At 35.1% G+C, this 27,640-nt stretch overlaps 2 protein-coding genes across 2 annotated transcripts; one reads left to right on the forward strand and one right to left on the reverse strand.

The window, feature by feature from the left end:
- The first annotated feature begins 3,291 nt into the window (after positions 1 to 3,291).
- Positions 3,292 to 4,088, forward strand: LOC149541422 (BES1/BZR1 homolog protein 4-like). The gene is made up of 2 exons (XM_089795610.1): positions 3,292 to 3,586; positions 3,657 to 4,088. Exons 1-2 carry the CDS (start codon positions 3,389 to 3,391, stop codon positions 4,086 to 4,088), a joined length of 630 nt encoding a protein of 209 aa, XP_089651736.1. The 5' UTR covers positions 3,292 to 3,388.
- A 5,441-nt stretch (positions 4,089 to 9,529) lies between these two features.
- Positions 9,530 to 10,839, reverse strand: LOC149541423 (uncharacterized). The gene is made up of 2 exons (XM_089796062.1): positions 10,260 to 10,839; positions 9,530 to 10,170 (listed from the first exon to the last, which is right to left on the reverse strand). The coding sequence occupies exons 1-2, from the start codon at positions 10,479 to 10,481 to the stop codon at positions 9,730 to 9,732; spliced, it is 663 nt and encodes a 220-aa protein (XP_089652188.1). The 5' UTR covers positions 10,482 to 10,839; the 3' UTR covers positions 9,530 to 9,729.
- Between the last annotated feature and the right edge of the window lie 16,801 nt (positions 10,840 to 27,640).

Raw genomic sequence — 27,640 nt, forward strand, 5'->3', positions numbered from 1 at the left:
CACAATTTGAGCATGACTATGCCACACTTTATTTAATATTTTAATGCTCAAGAGTTGTGTTATAGTGTTGGGAAAATGTTAGACCAGTTTTACTATCGATGGAAGTGGAGGGCTTTTACCTCGTGCCATTAGTTTCTTTGAGGTGTGGAAGACATTGAAGAGATCTGGGAAGCTCCCAAATATCTTTGTGGAGTGTGCAAGCAGTTCCATGTATGATGGATTTCATTACAAAACACAAGTTGAGGTTCTTCTCCAGGCGTCATGATTTGTTCAATATATCTCATTTGTAGTACTAAATTTGTGTTATAATGCTTCCAAAATTGTGTTATAAAATCTTTAGTATGATTTTTTTCAAATCTTTCAATACCAAAATTTGATTGAGAAAAGTGATATATTAATACTTTTACTATATTTCTATTATGTTGAAGGTGAAAAGTGAGATTTCCCTACTACTTTTTTAAAAAATGTATTGAAAGATTTGAAAAAAAATCATACTAAAGATTTTATAACCTTTACTTATGTACACAAGACTTCATTAGCATGACTGACATGTAAGATTGTATTCTCACTTTACATCATTGTTTAAATGTAAACCCATTTCTAAGGTTACAAATTTCTATTATTATAGATATATATTTTAAAGTTAAGATTAAAATGATAGGGAAACAAATATAATAGTAATTGTAGCAAAGCCCTCAAATTGAATAAATGGGAGTAGGCCTTAACTATAAAAAAAAGTTCAATATTATAAAAATAAATGTTAAGTATGTCATTTGTTTAGATTTTAAGTTGAGACTAATTGCAACTATTCAATTCTAAAATATATGTATTCTAAAACAATTATAAAATTAAAAACATTGTATTTATATATTTCATAATACACACATTTTCAATTGAGTTGGATGGATGGTTTTATCCTTTAACTAAAGAGATTATGTCATTGTGCATCTTCTATGGAAGCTGATGGTATTGAAAGATTGGCCATGAATTTCAATTGTGCATTGGTTGTTCCCATTCCAAGAATTTTTCTTATTTCAGGGCAGCCAAAAGTGGGCAGTAACAAGAGAGAAGATTGTTCTTTTGATCAAGAGAATGAGCTGAATTTAGAGATCCCTTTGAACTGTGAAAGTGAGCTCATTAGAAGGGATATTTGTCTCCCTTACCTATATACCAACTGCATTTCACAACAGGGTACAAAGAATCAAGTTCGTTCCAATTCCCTCTTTTAATGCCATTCGTTATGAAAGTTTTCATTAAACCTTTCATCATAGGATTGGTAATAAAAGAAATAGAAAATGATAGTTTCATTTTCATGGTAAATTTTGGTTGAGATCAAACTTTAGACCATAATGGGGTAGGGCAAGTCCTCTTGCTCGGTAGCATAAGTGAGAGAAACTATTGAATTTATACTCTTTGAAATGTTTGGATAATTCCTTCCATGGTTTAGCATAAGCACTAGCCTGTGAAAGTTAGGGCAAAGACGTGCCTACTTGTGAGAGATTGTTCGAGTAAGTGGGAATGTAGTGTTTGGTGTAAACAGGATGGAATGGATTACATCATATTCATAAGATTTACGAGCACAGGTCTCACTTGGCAGGTCATATTCTTAAGACTTTAAAATGAGGCTTTATTATGAACCTAGGAGTGAAAAATGAAGTATTTCTTATGGACGTTGTAGGCCAACTTCTTCTTACATTGCGGTGCAAGGCATTCTTCTTCTTCTTTCTATCCAAATGACATGATTACTAAAATGAAAAATTAAGCTTGGGAAAAATTAGTCAATTTTATCTATTTCATACTTTTAGTATTTCATTTATGTTTCTCTAGTATAATAAAGGCATATGATTAATGATTTGTGGAACATTAACAAGGAATACAAAACAATAATGTAGCTTACAAAAAGAGGGGAAGTTTGCATTAGAAATAAGTGTTCTAAATTATAACACAACTAGAAAAAGGTAAAGATGTGATTGATTTCTATTTTTCCAATTTCTTTTATGTAGTGAATTATTGATTGACGACAATGATAAAATATGGAGAAAAGATGGGCAAATCTATTCAATGCTATTTTTAGGCTTAGAAATTTATATTTAAAAAAATAAAAATAAATTCTTATTTCAGTATATTTATTAGTTGATAAGTAGGAGATGATTTCCACAGCTAGTCAAATTGTGATGTGAATATCAAGATTTAACTGTGTGATTTTTGAGTCAAACTTGATGACCCATGTTTCATGAGTAGTGATTCAACATGAATCCATCTCTCATGAGAATAAATGGAACACTTAGCACTCATTGGATCTAGCATCACCTAGATCCAATGAGTGCTAAGTGTTCCATTTATTCTCATGAGAGATGGATTCATGTTGAATCACTACTCATTAAACATGGGTCATCGAGTTTGACTCAAAAATCACACAGTTAAATTCTGATATTCACATCACAATATTTATTAGTGTTAAGGTTTTCTTAAGTATTTAATTATATCTTATTTTCCTTTAATTATAGTTCACTTAAAATGATATACTTTTAAATACAATGTTACAATAATAGATTTTATGTTCCTCCTTAAAGATTACTATTATGCTCACGAATCACTGCTACAATTCAAAATATTTGTATATTTGTATAATATTTCCTTCTATTATATATATCTTTAATTATTTTTCACAATCAAAAAACTATCGACGTACCCCTTGCACCTCCTTTTGGTACAAGTGCTAATGTAAACTAATTTAATAACCTATCCTAATGTACAAATCAAAGATGCTAAAATACAATACACATACCAATTGCCCAAAATACAAAGCAATGTAAAGGAAGTGCATTTTCGTGGCTGTATAGCCACGGGCAAATGGTTGTGGGGTTTCTGAGGATTCCGCGTCGCACGTGTGGCAAAGTTTCCCTTGATTCGCAGGTATCCCTGGATAGCGGAACGTGCGAGCCGTCAAATATTTAATGTTGCCAGCGCGGTCTGCAGGCATTTACTGAGGGACTGTCGGACATAGCTCTATGAACTTAATTAACCGTTAGCAGTTATTTCCATTCAATGAGGTTTCATGAATATCGTCGTTAAACGCGCCTGGTCATTTTAGGAAATGGACATTTCGTGGCCTTGTGGAGGGTGCCCAACCATTTGGACGCTTCTTCCTTCCTTCCGACTGCACTATACTCGCGTGTCTCTCTGTCCACAATAATCAAGTCCTCACATTTATTCTTGGAAAGCGTAAATAAGCCGCCTTCTGTCTTTGAATTGCCCAGTTGAAGCAAAGCAGGCCCCCCTTCTCCATAAAAGCCAAAAATGGCGGTCCCGTTATTCTCATGCCATTTTCTTCTATTGTGCAGCCAAGCTTTTCCTCTCCTCCTTCTTCTCTTGAGAAGGCAACAGGATGGCAAGCAGCGCAGAGCGAGAGAAGAACATGAAACGAGAGAGGAGAAGAAGAGCTGTGGCCGCCAGAATATTTTCCGGGCTTCGGCTTCACGGAAATTACAGGCTTCCGAAGAACTGCGATAATAACGAAGTTCTCAAGGCCCTCTGCAATGAAGCCGGCTGGATCGTTGAACCGGACGGCACCACTTACCGATCGGTAAATTTATTTAGCCTCTTTTTCCTCTTCATTCTGCCTTGCTCTTTCTCATGCGATTCTTTTCTTGCAGTTTCCGAGAACATTCCAGCCGGTGGGCCTCGGACCTCCTGCTCAAAACGGTTCTCTTATTCCCTGGCTCAAAGCTCTGGGATGTCCGGGTGACCGGCTGCCGCCTCCAAATGGGCAGAGTGTGACCGGCGGGCATTGCGGTGTGCCGGTCATTCCGTCGACATGTTCTGATCCCGCGGGGACGGAATATGTTGGCGGCTGTAAATATTGGAGCTCGCCTTCGGATTCTTGTTTGATTTGTGAAGACGGATTTTCAGCCGGTTGTTCGATTCCCGTGAAAAAAACGGTTTGGCCGACGACCGCCGTGAACGTTGACGGCAGTAATCCGGTCAGTGCAGTAGAGGATGAGAAAATAGACGACGACGGTGATGAGGGTTGTGGAGAGGTTGAGTTGAAGTTGAGTTTAGGCTCCTCTCAACATTTTCGCCCCTGAACATCTTTCAAGATGGCATTGTACAATTCACTTTCTCATTACATAATAATAAGATACTAATTTATGGTCATCTCTAATTGCAAATATTGCAGAATAATTCATTTGGGTCCGCTATTCATGCTTTTCCAGTGATTCAATGATTTGTGCACTGTATAAAATAAAATAAAAATAAATTTTAAAATGTCAATGGATTTCTGGTTGATTTGTTGTGAAGTTAAATGGCTTAGATCAGAGATCAAGTTCACTCTTCGATGATGTGAAAGAGATGAGACTGGGGATTGTTAAAGAGATTTAAATTTATATTATCCCCAACTCAAAAGTATTAGCGAAGAATTTCAAAAATTATCCTGACTAAATTATCTATGAAGATTGCTAAATGAATTTCAGGTTATGTAAAACCTACAACCGAGTAGTTTCGGTCAAGATTCCCAAATATTATCCTTAACTATTTATCATGTAGAACTGTAGTCTAATTATAGCAGAAATGATTTGTAACTGTTTTGCTTAGGGACGATTTGTCAAGGATATGGAGGGTCGAGACCCGCGGACAAAAAGAGTAGTGGTTGTAAAACAAAATCGCGTCCGTCCGTTTCAGCTTCATTAATTATTAATTTTATTTGTCAGTGCACATTGGAAAATAGGGAGATATCCCTTGAGAATGATAACGACAATAATGTTAAATAGTCCAGGGTTTTCTGCTTAGGTTCTGCGGTGTCTACACGTGTCAAGAGTGGAATTGCTCATTATTTATCAAAAGATCCTCAACACGTGTCGCCTGTATATCCATGCGATTCGATTCCCCCTTAAAGCGTTAAAATCGGAAAAGGGAACTTACAGAGAAAAATCTCCTAATCTTTGTTGTCAAATTACACCTTAGCGGCACTCTCTACGCAGTAAGGAATTACAATTTAGCTGCAGTGTCTACTTAGCAACATATTTGTACTTTGGTAAAAAACATAATGCTAACAAATAATAGTATATTAGTAATTATGTTACCTAATTGTATTAATATGTGTTACTAATTTGTAAATAATTACAATTAAATAACATAATTACTAACATACTATTGTTTGAACAATATATTATTTACCAAGGCGCAAATATGTTGCCCGTAGATAGTGTCGATCCCATATTATAACAATGACTTCACACAGGTCTCAAATTCGATGGTCGTATTGGTTGTTTTTCCATTTTTGAACCTATATGACAGGTTAAAAAATTGTGGGACCGTATTGATTGACATTTATTTTTCTTATAAAATCCTCAATATGACACTTAAGTTAATAAATAAAACGTCAAAATTCATTTGAAATATTAGTATGCAAAATATAAACTTATTAAAAAAATTAACTTGGTATATATTGTTGATTTATAATTACTTTCTTCATTTTTATTTTTATTTTTAAACATATGAATTTAGAAATTTTGAGATATGATATTTTTCGTAAATATTACTAATTTATAGATACATTATATTGATTTTTGGCAATCAACATTATTTCAAAACATAAAATGAAAGACATTAATATGACCAAACTATCATAAAAAAAAAAGATGACGGGCAGTGGTTAATGTCAAATTCTTGGCTTAACTGCACATTACAAAAGTGGTACACAAAATTCTTCTAGTCCCTCTGACATTGATCTCCATTATATTTGACTATACTGATGAGTTTTCAATTGTGTAAAAAAGATTGCCCAATTATAATGTGTTATTTGATAACATTATGACACGTTAAAGGTTGAACCATCTAAGCAAGGAAATTCTAAGATAATTTTTTGTATTTATTAACTAGTACTTGTACCTCATAGGTCCAAAGGTCACACTGATATTGTTGAATATTATATAGGTCATCCATGATAAATGTATAGTAAAGGTCACTCGTGATAATGCAGAAATGATAACTAAAAATTAGTTACTCTTCCTCCACTATGGTTCCCTGTTAAAGCTGACTATGTTGGATCATTTTCTTATCTAACCCGCATTATATTGACCAATTGTCACACTTTTGGATGGTCTTCTTGCACATAACCAATGGTAATTGTAGCATGATATATTAGTTTTTTGGAAAACTTATAACAATCATGGCCAGAGTAGTTGTTAATAAATATGAAGTTGGAACTTAAAGAAACAAATAATGTTGTAAATTTGTGTATGGTTGTACATTTTGATATTTAAAGTACAAGAACCAAAATAGTGATACAAAACATTGAAAATACGACATAGCATGTCTTTGAAACAAAAAATATATCTATAAGACTATATAAGAACACCTTTGTATATAAAATCTAAACAAATGTACAAAATGAAAGTACACTTTCAAGTTGAGTTACAAAGGATAATACATAATAACATACATAAACCACTCAAAATATTTGTTGTTGAATATTTCTAATGATGGAAAGGCCCACTATGTTACCCACAGAAGGGAAGTATCCCTCTTTACAACACATATAGTGTTATTAGACGAAGCCTTCAAGGAGAACTGAAGATGTAATTCATTGATTTCAATATACAAGGGTATCAAAAAAATCCTTTGCATCCTCCTCATGACATCTACAACATTTAGTGGGGATATTTGGTCAAACATTTATGTTAGTAGTTGATATCTTAGAATCAATTGTGAATGTTTGACATCATAAGACTTTGTAACTTACATCAGAGAGACATAATTTATATCAAGAAAGTTGCAAGTGAATAAAACTACATTTATATCCTTCCAAAGAGTGAAAAGAATCTCCATCCTGAAAGCATGCCAAATCTAGAAAAGCTTAAAAGGGATTCTAGGATAATCAACCAAAAGAACCATATGCCAAGGAAAAGGCTCTAGCCTGAAATGCTTAAAGAAATAATGTATCTAGAGCCTGTATTGTTGAGCTCTTTGAAAAAAGCAAAAGATGTGCAGGAAAGATACCAATTGCCCACAAAAGGGACAATGGAAGTCAAGAACAATCAACTTCTTGAGCCAAGGACCCAAGGGAAAATCTTGGAAGAGGACACGCCAAGAAAAGTGTGCAATCTCTAGCTCAGTGATGGAATTCCAAATAATAATAAAGCTATATCTCCAATTCTACTACGAGGACAGGAGGCACCAGAGCTGGTCGATGTTCTCAATGATGGGAAAATGAGGCACCAACCAATGGTATCCCATCTTGGACTTGTAATTAACAAGAGAAGTACATGGATACTACTTCTAATCTTTCCACCATGGCTTGACAAACTAAATGCATAGCTTATGAAGCATATGAGGAGGTACAATAGTGTTACCTAGTTATTTAAATCTCTCAATTTTGGTCCTATTTAATCTTTTGGTCAAGAGTTGTTGCAGGTTAATAAGAGACCTGGAATAATACTCGCAATACAATCTTAACCATTAACTTTCTAAAAAGTGGTTAATATAAGCCTCAAAAGTTAACCTTTTTAAAAAGGTTAATATAAGCCTCCAAAATTAACCTCTCAAAAGAGGTTAAGATAAGCTTATAATCTTAACCCATTTCCAAATACAAAAATAAGGTTAAGATGAGCTCACGATCTTTACCATTAACCTGCCAAAGCAAAAAAAGGTTAAGATATGTTCAAAAAATTAACCTTTTAGAAGGTTAAGAATTAAGCTTATTTGAATATAAGCCATTTTACAGTCAGCAGCACAGGAATGAATGTTTTGGATAAAGCCTTTGCTTTCAACCCACGACCTTTTTCTAAATTAAATTAACATATTACTCAATGTTTTACTACTACTATAGTACATTTCAAAAAAATTGAACTAGAAGAAGAAAAAATAAATTTTAATATTTAACACCTTCTTAAAACTCTCTCGTCAATAGGCCCTTGGTCCACTAGTGAAGTTGAATGACTCACAAAAACCCTACCAGTGATCAAGTCTTACTGAGTGCAAAGTCTGAGATCATGCTGACATGCTTTAATATTCTATTTTATGATTAAAATTTTATATTTTTATTACAATACATAATTAATCATATCAACTTTAAACATTAATCAATTTGATCTAAAATATAATAATTAATCATATCAACTTTAAACATTAATCAATTTGATCTAAAATATAATAGAACTTTTAGAGAATAAAAAGAGTAATAACATGCAAATGAAATTTAAAATTATATTTAATTAAATAATTTAAAACAACCTTTTCCCATTTTTTAAAACATGTGAATATAGCACGCTCGAATATCGTGCTGTGTGGAGCAAAAAGTTAAGGGAAAAAATGGCACTGTTCGTCTCTGAATTTTGATAAGGGGGGTTTAATTAGTCAACAATTCTCAGATTCTCATATTTTTTTAAAAGAAAATACAAAGTGCATGTGAACCAGTCATTTTCATGCATGTAAAATATATACCTCAAAGTTAAGACCGTATCGCAAGACGGTCGAAATTTAATTATTATAGAAAATTGAATTATTTCATTAAGTTTAATTTTATATTCTAAAATTGAGATATCTCATAATATCAAGGTTTTTTTTAAATAATAAATATTAAAAAGAGAGGATATTATAATTAATGTTCAAAGATATTAAGGATAAGCTATGAAAACTTCATTTTTATTGAGATTTTGAAGAGTTCTGTAAATTTGAATAATTTTATTTTTTAATAAAATTTGGTTAAATTTTAGATATATATGATGTTTAATATTAAGCAAATAATTATAAATTACAAATTTGTTGGTAAATTGATATTTTTCTAGCATAGATGCTTTGATTTGTTTGATAAATGAAAGATCACTATTTATGACATTGAAATCAGGTGTAATTATAATAGAAAAAATGATTCAATGTTTCAAAAATGGTCAATTTTTTTCCTAAATATACTTTTTCTTAATACACATTCTAATGACTTTATGAAACTACTCGCAATGTGTTTTTCTCTTCTTTTTAGACCCCTTAGAAAAAAGTATTCTATACTACAGCATAGTTGATTATGTTTCATTAGCCATGGCTTTAAGAAAATAATTTATCAAATAAGTTGTTTAAAAAATAATAGATTGATTCAAAATTATCACATATGGTTAGCATGTTCAGCTATTAAACCTTCTACTCTACTTTGACACTAAATAAAACAAATAGTTCCACACATACACATAAACATTAATTCTTTTACTTTAATTTGATATCAAACAAAACAAATAATTGAAAGCAAAATAAGTGAACCCTTCTAAAAAATCTAAAATTAATTATCATCAATTGATATAAACTCAAAAGACACTTTACAATTTAGAGATCAGTTTTCCACCATCCATTAGAATTACATAATAAGCTTCTCCATTCAATTGTATGTGTATTTTTAATTCTTCCATCGTGATGATAGATTATAGTGTGTGATTTGAAATGAAAAACTAAAAATACATAAACAATCAGAACTAGAAACTTATAATATGATCAATTAAGATATAACAAATATTTAGCACATTTGAATATAACTTAAACATTTAATAACTAAAAATAGAAAATTATCATATTCTCAAATAGTAGGAAAAATCTGGGCCATTCCGTATGATAGAAAAATATTCTGGCAAGATCTGATAAAAGAATAGCTACTTTGGAACAAAAGCCTTTTTACCAGACAGACAGATCCTATGCCAATAGTCTCAGAAATCATTACTTTTACGTACGTTACGCTTCCCCAATCTAAGAAAACCCCAGCGTCAGGTCCAATCCAGGCTCTTGAAAACATATCTGATCCCTTCCCTGTCTCTCTTTATTAACCTCGCCGCTCATATAAACCATTCCCAGATTCTCATGAGTTGAAGCTTTAAAGGCAGCTTCATGTTCAAAGGAAGCGAAAGAAAAAGGAGACGACTCTTCTACACAATGGCAGCCATTAGCATGAGCCACAGTCTGACCGGAAACCCCCGCTGAATGCCATGAAGAAGCCGAGGGCGAGTTAAGATTAGACCGGCTACTGTATTCCAAGCCGTTGGGAGTGAGCGGCTCGCCGCTCATGATCTGCACGGGCAGCAAAGTTGTCCGAGCGGGCAGCCGGTCACCATGCAGACTTTTGAGGCGGGGAATGAGAGGCCCATTTTCCGGCGCGGGCACAAACTGAACGGGCTCGGAAATGTTGATGCCCTATTACCACAAAATAGACATCCGGATTAAAACCAGAAAGGAATAAAGGAAAATGGAAAGAGAATCGGATATTGTGGGTTAAAGTTTACCGGTGCGTGCCGGTAGGTCGTTCCGTCCGGTTGAACCGTCCAACCGGCTTGGTTGCAGAGGGCTTTGAGAACTTCATTGTTGTCGCAGTGTTTGGGCAGCTTGTAGTTTCCGTAGAGCCGAAGCCCTGCGAATATCCGGGCAGCGATTGCTCTCCTCTTTCTCTCGCGCTTTTTATTGTTCTCCCGCTCCTCACTGCTTGGAAGCTTGCCCCCAGACGTCATGACTGCCCGTTTCCTCCGCTTCTCGGACGAGAGAGAAAACAGCGGAGATTTGTGTCTTTAACAAATGAATTGTGATGGACCCGCTGCGGAGAGAATGTCACTTGGAAACCCCGATTTAAGTGGGCAAGGGGAAGAGGGGAAGCTGAACCCTGATGCGTTGTTTTCTACGCATGTGGTGTCGCACGTGTGAGTGAGTCGCCGTAGCAGAATGAGAAAAGGGTGGAGCAATTGCACGTGTGTCGGAGATGGACTTGTCGCCGAGCGGGGTGGGTAGACTCCTCCTGGTTTACGGCACGTGGGAGAGGAGAGGTTCTTTAAAGGAGGAGATGAGGTTTCTGACAATTAGTGAAAGGATGAATTTGACATCTCGCGAGGAAGAGCTGTTCTGAGCTTTCTGATGGCTCACCGAACTATTTATACACGGTGGAGAATAAGTCGTGTAGCAATTCTTTAAATAGTGGACCTGGACAGGGAATGTGGGACATTTTAATTTTATTTTTGAAGAAATTTTAAATTCTCTTAAATTGAAGGATGGAACTTGCTTACAAAATATTTAGATGGATTCTATATATCTTAGTATAGAAGAGGAGGTTAATATTGCGAAATAATTTTAAAGCTAGATTAAGTCTAGGAAAATCTGGAGATATATTTGTAGATTGAGGTATGACTATATTAAATGGAGGATCTTCAAAAGATGTGTTAAAATAAGAAAGAGAAATATGAAGATCTTTGTAAGATAAATTTTCTGATGATGAAGAATTATTATTACTTATATTAAGTGAATCAATTCCCATACTTACAATCTAGTGTGTTATTATTATGAAGATTCATTAGATAGTTGCAAGCTATTATTTTACCATTTTAAATTCTCCCAACTCAATCCACTATGAAAGCTCCGTTCTATAATGATAAGTTAGAATTGTAAATAGAATAAAACTCTACAAGTCCACCCGTGAGTCATGGTTAAAAGTGTCATTTTAAAATGTTCCCCTAAAACCCCTTGCTAAGACCTCACAATAGCCACTCACCCAAAATACAATATTTTTTCCACAAATGAACCAATCAGCAACCAAGAAAACTAAAAAATGATGAATGATCAAACTACCAGCACTACACATGAGATCATGTTTTAGAACTTTTTATAAAAAGTAACTAGAAGATAATTGTCAATACCCAAAGCAAACACCAGATTATCCAAGATCCTCATTAATGGTGTACACGCAGTCCAAGAGAGCACCTTTACTACGCTTCAGCCTTTTGCGATGTCATACTTTTACCGGATTCGCATTTTCAAGAGTCGCACGCGGAGCAGTGAACACATTATAATTGTGCGGTCCGCTTTACACATCTCAGAAGTTTTGAAATTGGGGAGGATGTCAGAGGAGAGTAGAAATTAGAATCAATAATTGTGATGTGAAGTGATCGTTGTTATCTGGGATCAAGGTTCTGAATGTCGTTGACAAAAGCGAAAAGTGTTCTGTTTTTTATTCAAAACTACAGAAACAAGTGAAGGACAGCTAATATCTTATTTTGCGGACAACAAAGAGAGAATGGAATTTATATTAACGTCTGCATTTTTTTTAATTCATAACCACAGAAACGATCAAAGGACAGCTAGCGTGCAGTTTCCGGAAAGCGAATTCTCATGTAATTTTCTACTCCAATAAATTACTTCGCTCCCTCTGAAATGCGTGGATTTTACAATTCGTAAAAAATGCAGACGCTTAAAGGGATATTCGAATTACGGGATCGCCATGTTTGGCTTTTATGAAGAAAGAGGATGTATGGTTCTATAAATGGAGAAGCATACAAAATTAGTGTGGCTTTAAAACATATGAGACAAGCGTAATTCCAACTCACGACATCACCTCATACAAAGTATTTCTTTAAAAATTGCCATACGCATAAATGTGGGCAATGTTAATATTGCATTTTCCCCTCCTTGCATGCTAAGCAAATTAACGTGACTATTGACTATACAAACCTGTTTACACCTGTTTGCATCATTAAGTGTTTCCGGATTTCATTCTTAATTTGATAATGATCTTTGTAACTTTGGTATATGTTTTTTTACGGTTATGGCTTCTTTTATTGTTGTACATTTCATTGAGTTTCTCTATAAAAATGGTCTGCACACATTACTTCTTGACCAATATCATTGTTAGCTTAACCAATTAAAAGATGTAATTGTATAAGGTCGCCTTTAAGTTATTAGAAAAGTTATTTATAACAACAAATCAAGAGGTCATGTAATATTTAAGATTCAAAATGACTAACTATAATATTTGTTGTACCCTTAGTAAACAATTTTTGTTGTCCTTACTTATATCTTCGTATGTATGACCTATCTTTGATTAATATCTTAATTTGGTAAGTAATTTAGGAGTTACTATCGAGTGTTTTCTTGTAGTTAAATAGTAGATTTTTTAATTGATTAATTAGTGTATCTTTGATTATTGTTTTGTGGTTTCAATTATTTTTAAGGAGAGAGTCCTCATCATCTGCTCCTTTGTTGGTTAATATATTTGCTTCTTTATTTCCTTCTCAATATATATGTTTAATACTAAGTTCTTCAAATTGATCAACTATCTTTAACGAATATTCAAGTTTAGAATTTATTATCCAATTACGAGTATTTCTTTTCCTTAATGCATTTAGAGTAATTTGTGAATCCCCTTCAATGACTAACTTTCTAATGTCTATTTCCAAGCTAAGTTTTAGCTCTTCGACCAAGGCCTCTAATTCTGCTAGATTATTAGAGAGTGCCCCTAAGGGCTTGACATATTTAATCATCCAAGAAATTTTGTTTGAATGTTTAACACATCGTAAATCAATATGCCCTAGATTGCTTCTTGAAGCCCCATCAAAATTAATTTTTTTCCAACCTATTGGAGGGGGTTCCCACTTGCAATCTGCCCTGGCTTCGTTATTTTCTTTTGAGTAGATCAAAGGTGGGTTAAGAAGATTAAACTAGTTTTTGTGCATTTGTATATCTCATTCAGAAAAATAACCTTCTTCATTATGAGAATTTATGAGGTTATTATTTTCTACCTCTATAATACATGCTTCCAGTTTACTGAGAAATGAGGTTAAATCTAGACTTTTATTTACAAAAAAATTTCTATTCCTCTGCTTCCATATCTCTCATATGAGTATGGATGAAAAAAAATCCCATAAATTACTTGTTGGTAAACATATTTGTCACTTGAAGAGATGATGTAATTTATCCCAACGGAGCATACGTGACAAACTATTCCCAACAATTGAATAGGCCCTTGATATGTGGCCTTCCTCTGTGTCTAGAGGGGCATCTCCCTCGTAAGATGTAATTTTTTTTATTTTTCAATAAAGATGTATTCGAACTTGAAGGATAGATAGAAAGGTATTGATGACGAATGCAACAAATGACTTCAAAGATTTCTTAGATTAACACAAACTGCTAATAAAGACAATCAAGAGCTACACTTGAAGATGATCATTAGCACATTGATGATTCAAGAGTCATGAACATTTGCATAATACCATGAAAACACTCACTACAAAGAGACTCAACACTTTCACGCTTTAACAATTCAGATTTTTAGAAAGAGAGCTCAAAATGTGCTTTCCTTTATTTTCTTGCACCAAGAACATATGAGGATTTTTTTATTACAAAGACAAAATCTGTACACACTTTCCAAAATTTGTCTTATCACACCATTTACATTATAAATGGCCTTGTATTTATAGGCATTTTCACATAACCAACACCTCTCAGGTGAATAACTAACTTCCTTTTGCGTGTTTTTGAAGAGGTTTATTAACCTCTACAAAATTAATTTAAAATATGAAATCCTTAACCTTTGACCAAAAGCAACAATAAATTTTATCAGGTTTCCACAATCCATATTTGACATACATGATCTTTCTGGATTCAATTATGTATATAATTTTTTGCATCAACGTTTTGAATCACATTCTATGATCCATCATCAAGATGAGAAAATGCAAGAATAGAATCCAAAAACATTGATGGTAAAAATTATATACACAATCAAATCTAGAAAGATCATGTATGTCAAAAGCAACAAGTTCACTTTTAAAAAATTCTTAGCTAAGTAGAACAAAGAGAATGCTAGGGTGATCCTAGGGTTAGAACCCTCTTTAAATAGATGATCTTCAAAAGTTCTAGATCATAATCAATGGTTCACAATTCATCTCTTTTTTTGTTTCCCTTCTAATTTTCTGATTGGTTGATTTAATTTTTTAGGATTAATACCTCCTGTAAAGATGCATAAACTCCATCTTAACTATCTCTACAATCATTAAATGTTATATAGAAGTCAGCCAAAAATAATTTACATAGGTTTCTATGCAATTACAAACTCATATGACACAACTGGTTTTCTCGGCATCTAAATGTTATGATGCTTGGTCATAACTAACATTCATGCTAGCACTCATCTTCTACACACTTGATCTTTCTTGTTCACTCAAAAAAAATTGTCTTCCAATTTACTCGGTCTTAACTCTATAAGCTTAGCTTATATATGTTCTCAGTCTCAACTGGGGTGCTCAACAATCTCTGACTTGCTCGACATGTAATGCAAAATAAACAAGTCCTTATGTACTCGGCCTTTACTAGATGACTCGGTCGTAGTGATGACCATCCAACCTTGCTTAGTAAATGACTTAGTGTTTGGACACTAATAGGCAACTTAGGCATAGAGATCAACAATAGGATGGCTTAAGGGGATCATATCTTATTGAAGATCAGTCTATCATTCATACCAACCTAGGTCATTATCTCTAGTTCAAGTGCATGTTGAAGTGGGTCTTGATAAGACAACTTAAGGGAGACTCTACAATCCAAGATCAATCTATCATTTACTAATCGAGGTCACAATATCTAGTTTAAATGTGCATTTTTAAATGGGTTCTCATTAGATGGGTTAAATTTATTATAGTAGTGTTTCAATTTTTAGTATGTGCCTATATATAGACAAGAAACTAATGTTCTTTGTTGTCAATACAATTAATTTTTATAATCAAAATCACTTATCTTCTCAGGTTTAAAAATAGTTTTATTTTGATTTTTTTATGGATAGTCCCTTTTCTATTAATTAAGTATTAAAGTTGCATATTCATGAAAAAGGGCCAGGGGATACAAGATCACCCTGCAAAAGGACACGTGGTAGAGCCAAAAAGCGTACAACTATTCATTAAAATACAAATATAAAAGTAGCCTTAAGGAGGCTAAAGTAGCACCAACCGAGGGGGGAGGATCCAGGTGATCATGAAAACCCCAAGCATCAATGGGGTTGGATGGTGACTCACTCATCATAGCATTTTTCTCTTCTTCTTCTCCCTCCACCTTGGCTAGAGAAATCACCAAATCCATATGGGGGAATGACCACTTAGGGTTAGAACTAGTAGTAGGCCAACCAGAAGTAGCAGGAGGAGCAATTGGGGACTAACTAGAACCTTACCACAGAGAGGCAAAACGAAAGTGACACACATCTCAACCATAGTTGGGAGAGTGACGAGAAGCCTAAGAATGTGGCATTCATGAGCAGTAGGCTAAATAACTGCGACCTTAGTAATGACCATGAGGTGACATCTAATTCATTGAGGTAGAATCATGAGGAACCTAGGTGACCATACAAGGCACATTGCCCCTATGATTGAGAAGCTCTTAAAGGTAGACCAACTCTTGAGCCACCTTGTTGGCTTGGACTTGAATCTACATCATTACATTATTACATATACAAACTTTAGTGTACATGGAAACATTTATACCAAGAAAGTTGCGAGTGAATAAAACTGCATTTATATCCTTCTAGAGAGTGAAAAGAATCTCCATCCTGAAGGCATGCCAAATCTAGAAAAACTTGAAAGGGATTCTAGGATAATCAACTAGAAGAACCATATGCCAAGAAAAAGGCTCTAGCCTGAAATGCTTAAAGAAATAATGTATCCAAAGCCTGTACTATTGAGCTCTTTGACAAAACCAAAAGATGTGCAAGAAAGATACTGATTGCCCACAAAAGGGACAATGATAGTCAAGAACACCCAACTTCTTGAGCCAAGGACCCTAGGGATAATCCTAGAAGAGGACACGCCAAGAAAAGTGTGAAATCTTTGGCTTAGTGATGGCATTCCAAATAGTATTAAAGCTATATCTCCAATTCTACTACAAGGATGGGAGGCACCAAAGTTGGTTGATATTCTCAACCGTGGGAAAATGAGGCACTAGCCAATGGTATCCCATCTTGGACTTGTAATTAACAAGATGAGTACATGGATCATACCACTTCCAATCTTTCCACCATGGCTTGATAGACTGAATGCCTAGCTTATGAAGCATATAAGGAGGTACAACAGAGAGCAGTAAATCAAAAGTCTGAGGATCTGGATGAGTCAAATGAAATTGAACTTGGATGTCCTCCCAATCTCTACTACTCATAGTGACTCTAGAAAAGAGATCTTTTGGAGTCTTGATGTTGCGTTTAACAAAGTGCAAGGCACTGGCACCCTGAATCTTGGCCAGGGGATCACCCTAAATGACAAAAGAGGTTGACCCCCAAATATTATGTTGATTCATGGAGAGATGTTCTCTGAATCTATCTCTTGCCCAATAGAGCCAACGCTTAATAGCCTCCCAAGCTCTCCAAATTCTTTTGATAACAAGTGTGCCCTAGATTTTCATAGGTTCTGAGGTCATGAGAAGGGTTTGAAAGCCAATCCCCTTCCACGTTGGTCTATTGACTAGGAAACTAGAAGAGATGCAATGCATAAGAAGAATTTTCCAAGCCCTGTCTCTGGTGAGGGCACGAATAATCTATTTAACTCACATCACTATTCCATGTTTCTAAGTGGAAATAAGGCCAAGACCTCTAGGCTCCTTTGGAAGACAACAATATTCCCAAGAGACTATGTGAGAACCATGATGCTCATAATTTGAGGCCTGGCGAAAATATATGAGGAACTTTTCAAGCCTGAGATAAGAGGCCTTGGAAGGATCCCAATAGGATGAACAATATACATGGGTGGTAGCCAAAACCTTGAAACACATGGAGTTTTATAGCTAACAAAAGGGGTTTGGTGAGCCAGTAATCCAACTTTTTAGAATTCTTGGCAAGCATAGCTTCCAAAGGTCAATAGAGGAGGTTTGGAAGGAAAAAGGGATGCCCAAAAAACATCAAATCTCACATTTTGAATCCACTTCCATGGGTATTGCAAAAACCAAGGTGGAGCAAGGAGAAAAGACTGTTGGTAGCACATAGTTTTGTGCCACTCAATGACAAACCGAACAGCCAAATAAAAAGAGTCCAACCATTGAAGATAATTTGAGACATCCTCCTCATCCTTGATGAAAGTGAAGAAGGAATCATTAGTGAAATTCCCACTGACAAGTTGAGTAGGAGACTCAAGAAAGGAAATTCCTCTGACAAGACCAGAGGAGATGGCATTGGCAAACATATACCCAAATCCTTCAACAGCAAGAACATTCAAAGTTGGAGCCAGTGGACATCCCTAGCAAATGAATCTGAAAATTCCAAAGGCCTCTATGCTATTGATCGTGATGCAAGCAGAAGCATTCTTGAACAAAATTTCCATAGAATGAAGAAAAACTAGACCAAATCCTAAGGCACAAAACATAGCAAGAATGAAAGGTCATTCTATACGATCATAAGCCTTGGAAAATTTAATCTTGAGAAAGAGGGGTTGCCACTTGGATCGACGGGCCCATTCCATACCCTCCCAAACAAAAATAATGTTATCTTGAATGTAGCACAATTTGATGAAGCCAATTTGATTGGGTTAAACAACCAAAGAAAACAAATGGTGAATATTGAGAGCCAGGGCTTTAGAAATGATCTTGTAGGAGACATATAGCAAAGTGATGGGCCTCCAATTACAAATATCCTCAGGATTGCCAATTTTAGGTATGAGTTTGATGTTCCCTTTATTAATAAGGTTACCTAAGGATTAAGAATAGAATGCTTTAAGGTAAACCTTATGCAGGTCGGGCCCAATTGATTCCCACAATGAAATTTATAAAATTCATAAGGGAAGCCATCACACTCAAGAACCTTGTCATCTACCATAGAGAAGACGACTTCCTTGAGCTCACTGAGCATGAGAATTTGGTCATAGAAAGCATGATGCTCAACCGCAAACTACTTAAGAGTAAGAATAATGCATTCCTTCAAAGCCTGGTCCTTTTCAACAAAATCACCCTATGAGGAGAAAACCTTTTAATAACATTGGACAAAGGCTTAAAGAATATCAGGCAGATTTGAGAAGATATGTTGACCTTCCTTGATCTTCTTTATCCCTGCCAAATTATGTTGAGCTCTGAGAGCGTGGAAATATTCCTTTGAGGCTTGGTCTCCAATCTCAAGTCAATGAAGATGGGCCTTGATCTAGGCACCTCTAGCAACATAATTGTCAGCAACTTGCTTATGATAGAAAATATTAACAAGGAAAAGTTGCAGGTTTGAATCAAATGGATTCAGGGCTAGGGCCTTAGAAGCCACACAAAGATCTTTGGTGGTAGTTTCATAGGAACACATGCGGTACAGAGAAAATTGTGTTAGGATTAACCTCAAATAGAAATTACAATTACATGCAAATATAAACAATATCAGAAAATAATAGATCACACAGAAGAGAACACAAGACACCATGATTTAACATGCTTCACCCAAACCTTGGGCTATGTCCACCAAACAACAAGTCCAATATTATTATGATCCAATGATTACAACCTAATTACAATCTGTAATGCCTTAAATAGTTCAATACTGCCGCAAAAAGAAATTTCACATCACACATAATGAAACAATCCCTAACCCTAAGCCCTTATATACAAGTATCTTTGTCACTTTAGGGTTAAAATTAGTTACAACATGTCAGTCATAAAATGCTTGTAAAATAGCCCCAAAAATGAATTTATCAAGGGCTATGCCCCCAAACCCTTGCTCAAAGCCTGACCCCAAACCCCGCTGAGGAATTATGGAGTACGTATAGTACTTCCCTAATTAGTCACCAAAAACTAACAAGTTGTATGTCATACATGCGAAGAAATCTCGTCGTACGAGAGATGGCATCATTCCACCATTGAATTCACCCAATGTCATTGTGGGACCGAGGCTCTAAATTCCAAACACGTAAAATGTGAGTAATAGTGGGATCATGACCCACCAGTGGTGTGTTGAGGAAAAATTGCATTTTAGAATGATGTCTTTGAGTTGTTTTCCAGGTAATGGTAAAAAGAATGGGGTAGTGCTTTGACAAGGTCACATCTTGTAGAGGAATGATAGGTAATTCCCTATCTTCAAAAAAGGAGAAAAATGATTGTGCAGTAATCACCAGATGATCAAACCTTTCAAAAATCCTATCAGGTCCAACTCTAAAACTAGACCAAGTATGCCAAATCCCACCAAAATGGTGGCGACGAGAATTGGGAAAAAAGGCACAATTTATTATGCATATAGTAGCAAGCTTCTCTTTCCTCAACTGTCCATCAAAAAGGAATAATTTCATCTTTTTTAGAGGCCAGCTCAACCATACTGAAGTGCCCACACACAACCCAAGTGGAAGGTAGCATAAAATCTATCATCCAACACCATAGCTATGATCTTTCCACATCATCATTGGGAACATAAACATTAACTATGCCAACAAAGTGATATTTGAAGGACAAAAATATCCAAACAATCTTGTGCATGGGGTCTAAGACATGAGAAATAAAAGAAATTAAATGATCCTAGGGTTAGAACCCTCTTTAAATAGATGATCTTCAAAAGTTCTGGATCATAATCAATGGTTCACAATTCATCTCTTTTTTGGTTTCCCTTCTAATTTTTTGATTGGTTGATTTAATTTTGTTGGGATTAATACCTCTTGTAAAGATGCATAAACTCCATCTTAACTATCTCTACAATCATTAAATGTTATATAGAAGTCAGCCAAAAATAATTTACATAGGTGTCTGTGCAATTACAAACTCATATGACACAACTGGTTTTCTCGGCATCTAAATGTTATGATGCTTGGTCATAACTAACATTCATGCTAGCACTCATCTTCTACACACTTGATCTTTCTTGTTCACTCAAAAAAAATTGTCTTCCAATTTACTCGGTCTTAACTCTATAAGCTTAGATTATATATGTTCTCAGTCTCAACTGGGGTGCTCAACAATCTCTGACTTGCTCAACATGTAATGCAAATAAACAAGTCCTTATGTACTCGGCCTTTACTAGATGACTCAGTCGTAGTGCTGACCGTCCAACCTTGCCTAGTGAATGACTTAGTGTTTGGACACTAATAGGCAACTTAGGCATAGAGATCAACAATAGGATGGCTTAAGGGGATCATATCTTATTGAAGATCAGTCTATCATACATACCAACCTAGGTCATTATCTCTAGTTCAAGTGCATGTTGAAGTGGGCCTTGATAAGACAACTTAAGGGAGACTCTACAATCGAAGATCAATCTATCATTTACTAATCAAGTCCACCCGTGAGGCGTGGTCTAAAAGTGTCATTTTAAGATGTTCACCTGAAACCCGTGGCTTATAAGACCTCACAATAGCCACTCACCCAAAATACAATATTTTTTCCACAAATAGACCAATCAGCAACCAAGAAAACTAAAAAATATCAATGATCAAACTACGAGCACTACACATGAAATCATGTTTTAGAACTTTTTATAAAGAGTAACTAGAACATAATTGTCAATGACCAAAGCAAACACCAGATCATCCAAGATCCTCATTAATGGTGTGCCCGCAGTCCAAGAGAGCACCTTTACTACGCTTCAGCCTTTTGCGATGTCATACTTTTACCGGATTCGCATTTTCAAGAGTAGCACGCGGAGCAGTGAACACATTATAATTGTGCGGTCCGCTTTACAGATCTCAGAACTCGTCAGTAGTTTTGAAATTAGGGAGGATGTCAGAGGAGAGTAGAATCAGTCATTGTGATGTGAAGTGATCGTTGTTATCTGGGATCAAGGTTCTGAATGTCGTTGACAAAAGCGAAAAGTGTTCCGTTTTTTATTCAAAACTACAGAAACATGTGGAGGACAGCTAATATCTTATTTTGCGGACAACAAAGAGAGAATGGAATTTAGATTAACGTCTGCATTTTTTTTAATTCATAACCACAGAAACAATCAAAGGACAGCTAACGTGCAGTTTCCGGAAAGCGAATTCTCGTGTAATTTTCTACTCCAATAAATGACTTCGCTCCCTCTGGAATGCGAGGATTTTACAATTCGTAAAATGCAGACACTTAAAGGGATATTCGAATTACGGGATCGCCATGTTTGGCTTTTACGAAGAAACAGGGCCCTGCTTTGCTTTAACTGGGCAATTCAAAGATAGAAGGCGGCTTATTTACGCTTTCTAATAATTAGCCGATAGGCTACTTATCTGGGGATTGTTGTCGGAAAGTGTCCAGTTCAGGTCGGAAAATGGTTCAATCCGTGGAGATTTAGGTCGGACAAATCAACGAAAAATAATGTGGTCGTCCGGTGGGTAGTGTGCAGCTCAGTCTAAGCGGTGGTGGACAACGTGTAATTGCTTGAATTTTTTTTAAATTGAGCCCATTAGCTGCCCACAAACAATAATTATGATCGAGCATGTAAAGATGGACAACGAGATGCTTGGTAAATGGGACACCAAGGTGTTGCTTATAGAGGAAATTGCAGTTGTTGCCAAGATGTTTCGACACTGAGTTTCTTGGAGAGGATCGTGGCACATTATTATATCACAGCAAGAGAGTTTGGGTTAAGACATAAGAATTGCAGCTGGTTGCTCCTAGTGGGTGATGGCCTTTATTGATAAAAATGAGAGATCTAAGATTTACTAAGATCTGAAATAAGCACAAATACTTGCCAATGAAAAAAACAGAAATAAACACTTAAGAGAGAAGCAAATTTTATTCATCAAACTGATTGCCCCAAGGCTATGCAATGGCCTCTATATATAGAGAGCCCATGAGATGAGAAGATGATTCTAGAAGATAAGGTGATAAGGTTGTATGACCTAGTATCAAGGAGGACATTCATATCTTCTTAGGATAATGTTGTATGACCTAGTTTCATGGAGGACATTCCTATCTTGTTACCAATTTAATAGGAAATGTGTGGCATACTTGTTGTTTGGTTATAACAGCATGACTGTTGACTATTTCTAACATCCTCCCTTAATTTCTACCACTAATGATAATGTATGGGAGAAATTACAATAAAAAATATAGATAGGATAGGTCCCGGCATTCAGCCTTGTTAGGTACCTATTTACAACAAAAGAAAGAGAGGGGAACATGACATGACTATCCTCCCTTAATGTTCACCTCAATCATGCCGAGCATGCCTCATAGTTTCAGAAATGTGGCCTCAAGCATACTCTTAGTAAATATATCTGCTGCTTGGTCTTCACTTGGACAAAAGAGAAGATTAACAAAATTTGCTTGAACAAGATCTCGAATATAGTGAACGTCAATCTCAATGTGTTTTGTTTTAGCATGAAAAACATGATTATTTGCAACTTGAATAGCACTTTGATTATCACAATACAAAGGAGTAGCTAAACTTTGTGCAAAACCAAGCTCAAATAAAAGGTTGTGAATCCAAACTACTTCCTTTCCAGCTTCTTTTGTTGCTCTATATTCTGCTTCACATGAGGACAATGATGTAGTAGTTTGTTTTTTGCTGCTCCATGTAATTGGACCTGACCCGAGCTGAAAAATATAACCACCAGTAGATTTTCTATCATCTATGTCACCTCCCCAGTTTGAATCTGTGAAGCCAGTCAAAGAAATTGAAGACTTGTAACTATAATGAATGCCATAGTAAATGGTGCCACGAATGTATCGTAAAATTCATTTTGCAGCCAACCAATGAGTTTCTTTTGGTTCCTGCATAAATCTAGATACCAAATTGACTGCAAAACAAATGTCTGGTCTAGACTGTGTTAGATAAACCAAGCTACCAACAAGCTGTCTATATAAAGTAGCATCCACCTTCTTGGAAATACATTCTTTAGTAAGCTTGATTCCAGATTGAAAAGGAGTAGGGGCTGGCTTACATTCAAGCATGTTAAATTTATCTAAAAGATTCAAAGCATATTTTGCTTGAGAGATAAATAACCCATCATGAAGTCTACTAATTTGCAAGCCAAGAAAATAATTCAGTTCACCCAAATCACTCATATGAAATGCCCCTTTAAGATCTGATTTGAAATCACTAATTAACCCGATATTTGGTCCAGCTATGAGTAAATCATCCACATAAACTGCAACAATAATAATTTCATTTTGCACTCTCTTCACAAAAAGATTTGGATCTTATTTGCATTTTTGAAACCCATGAAGCTGAAAATACCTATCAATCTTCTCATTCCATGCTCTTGGTGCTTGTTGAAGCCCATAAAGTGACTTCTTTAATCTACAAACAAGATTAGGATGTTGTTGATCTACAAAACCTGGTGGCTGATCCATATATATTTCTTCATATAAATCTCCATTTAAGAAAGCATTTTTTACATCCATTTGATGAATATGCCACCCAAGACTTGTAGCTAAAGAAAGAATAATTCTAACTGTATTCATTTTAATGACAGGAGCAAAAGTTTTTTCCTAATCAACACCCTCTTTTTTATTAAATCCCTTAGCAACCAATCTAGCTTTAAATTTTTCTATAGCACCATCTGATTTAAATTTTGTATTATAAATTCATTTGCAACCAATGACATTCTTACCTTTGGAAAGTTGCACAAGTTCCCAAGTTTTATTTTTCACCAAAGCATCATATTCTTCTTCCATAGCTTGCTCCCATTCTTTCTTCCCTCTAGCTTCCTCATATGATCTTGGGTCATTTACTTGTAATACTTTGGCCATGAGAGCACTACCATTCCTCCCTTGGATCTTTGAGCCTTGCCTATATATTTCTTCAACACTCCTTGTCTTTTGGCTAGCTGAAAAGTTATCTTCTTCATCATTACTACCTGCAGAAAATGTCTGATTACAAGCATTAGTTGTGTTGTTTTCACTAGTATTTTCATCATTTGTAGAAGTGCACAACTCATCCTCATCAATGTAGTCTCCATTTCCTCCTAAAATATCTGAAAAATGAGAAGCATTTGGTGTTGTAGAGTGAGAAGGAGTGGCTATAAGTTGTGAATGCTCATCAAACTTCACATCTCTACTAACAAAGACCTTGTTTGTTGTCAAATCATATAACCTATAAGCCTTTGATTCTTCACTATAACCCATAAACAAACACTTATGACTCTTTGGTTCTAACTTTTCCCTTTGTGCATCAGGAATGTGTGCCCAAGCAATACACCCAAATACTTTAAAATATCCAATGTGAGGTTTCTTACCACTCCATGCTTCTTCAGGGGTGATATTTGTGAGAGCTTTGGTGGGGATTCTATTTATAATATGTGCAGCACAAGAAATAGCCAAACCCCAAAATTTATTATGCAAACTTTTAAAATGCAACATACAACGAGCCATTTCTAAAAGAGTTCTATTCATTCGTTCAGCCACCCCATTTTGTTGAGGAGTATAAGGAACTGTTCTTTGCACCTTAATACCATAATTTTCACAAAATGACTCAAAAGCATAATTGCAATATTCACCCCCATTATCTGTCCTCAAACATTTAATTGTTTTGCCATTTTGATTTTCAACTAATGCCTTAAACTTTTGAAATACTTCAAACACTTCTTTTTTCCTTTCAAGAAAATAAACCCATACTCTCCTGCTATAATCATCAATAAAAGTGAGAAGGTACCTAGCACCTGAAAGTGAAGGATATCCTGGTTCACATAAATCGCTATGAATAAGTTGCAATGGATGATTAGCTCTCCATGCTTTACCTGAATCAAAAGGATCTCGATGATGTTTCCCTAACACACAACCTTCACACACACCTTCACAAGCTGAAATTTTTGTTAATCCTCTAACCATATCCATTCTAACCATATCTTGTAATTTTCTATAATTTAAATGTCCAAGTCTAGCATGCCAAAGTTGTGACATATAATCAGTCTGAGCAATAAAAGCATGAGAGAGTGTCTTTTTATCATCAAGAAACCCCACAAATTTAAATAGATTCTCTTCATGATCAACTCTACCAATAGCAATTATATTGCTTGGGTCTTTTCTATCTCTAACAATAACTTGATCAGCATTGACAACAAACTCATATCCAGCTTGAACTATTTTGTATACAGAAATAAGATTCACCCCCAATCCTTTAACCAATAAAACATTTTTCAAAGACCCATGTGTTACATTAACAGTTCCTGTTCCTAAAACTGGAAGTTTCATTTTATTGCCAATAGAAATTTCTTGATCTGAATTCTTCCCTTCATAAAAATCAATAAAAAAATATCTATCCCCAGTCATGTGAGATGATGCCCCTGAATCTAAAATCCATTCTTTATTAGAATCTGAAGCAAAGTATCCCCCTTTAACACTAGATTTACTTTTAGGTGTAGCAATTACCTCCTCATTTGATTTCTCTTGCCTTTTTAAAGAGATAGCTACGAAACTATGATTATCCTTCTTTCCATCCTTAAACCTTTCTTGCTTGGGCTTATATTGCTTCCTTTCATTGTCCCTCTTCTTCAAAAAAAACTTCTCCATGTGATTCTCACCTCCACAATACCTGCAAATAAAAGGCTTTCTTCCAGCTTGCTTTTCTGCACCATCATTTCTAGAAAATTGATTAGAACCTTCATAATTTCGAAATTTATTATTTCCTCTCCAATTCGTTTTTCCATCATTTCTAAAAAATTTACTTTTGGCTGTGTATGCATGATTCTTCTTAATATGCCTTTCTTTAATAAGTTGAACTTCTTCATCTAAAACAGATTTGCAAAATTGATCAAAAGTTTGCTGGGGGGTATTGGGATTTAGTTGAAGAACCCTTTTCCTTGATTCCTTAAAAACTTTATATGGCTGGGGAAGCTTACTTTCAACCATTGCAATCAACTGAAAATCTTTTTTTGCATATTCAGCACCTATTTTTTTTAGCTGAGTATTTAAAAAAATAACTTCATTGAAATAATCAAACATTTTTTCAAAATAAGATGGATCTAAATTCATCAATTTTTCTTCTATACTAAACATGCTAGCCATGTCTGCATCTTTATAATATTTTTCTAAAGTCTCCCACAGCTCTATTGGGTTATCAATATCAATAAATCTTCTATTTAGATTGGGGCTCAAAGCTTTACCAATAATACCTCTAGCTTGCTCCAACTTACATTTCCACAACTCCTTTTCTTTATCAGTTTGTTGAGGTTCCCCAATTTCTTTATTTACTATCCTCCATAAAGCCTTCTCTCTTAGAGCATTCTTGACTGCAATCTTCCAATCTGCAAAACCACTTCCATCAAAGATAGGCAAAACTTCATTTGAAGAACCCATGTTAGCAAAAAAATCAGCCTTCAAACAAATCTAGCAATATTCCAGCAGCATAACAGCCCTGCAACCAAATATCACTCCAAAAAAAAATCAGCCCTGCAAACAAACCATTTCCAGCAATATATTCCTTTAACAAAACCCTCTAGCAATATTTCTAGCTGAACTTCTAAATAAATCTCCAGCTGAACTTGGCTAAACCAAGCTCTGATACCATGATAAAAATAAGAGATCTAAGATTTACTAAGATCTGAAATAAGCACAAATACTTGGCAATGGAAAAAACAGAAATAAACACTTAAGAGAGAAGCAAATTGTATTCATCAAACCGATTGCCCCAAGGCTATGCAATGGCCTCTATATATAGAGAGCCCATGAGATGAGAAGATGATTCTAGAGGATAAGGTGATAAGGTTGTATGACCTAGTATCAAGGAGGACATTCATATCTTCTTAGGATAATGTTGTATGACCTAGTTTCATGGAGGACATTCCTATCTTGTTACCAATTTAATAGGAAATGTGTGGCATACTTGATGTTTGGTTATAACAGCATGATGTTGACTATTTCTAACATTTATGAGGATGGTCTTGTTCAAAATCTATGGAACTATTCAGTACGATGCGGCACAAACTTCGTCTTGCCACCATTGTTTTTGGATTTCTGACTCGATTGACTATATTTTTTTTTTTTTGTTCTCTGTTTAAATTTATAGTGATTT

This window comes from Cupressus sempervirens, chromosome 8, assembly GCF_028749045.1.
Source record: "Cupressus sempervirens isolate cs-2001-9-10 chromosome 8, ASM2874904v1, whole genome shotgun sequence".
NCBI classification, from domain to species: Eukaryota; Viridiplantae; Streptophyta; class Pinopsida; order Cupressales; family Cupressaceae; genus Cupressus; species Cupressus sempervirens.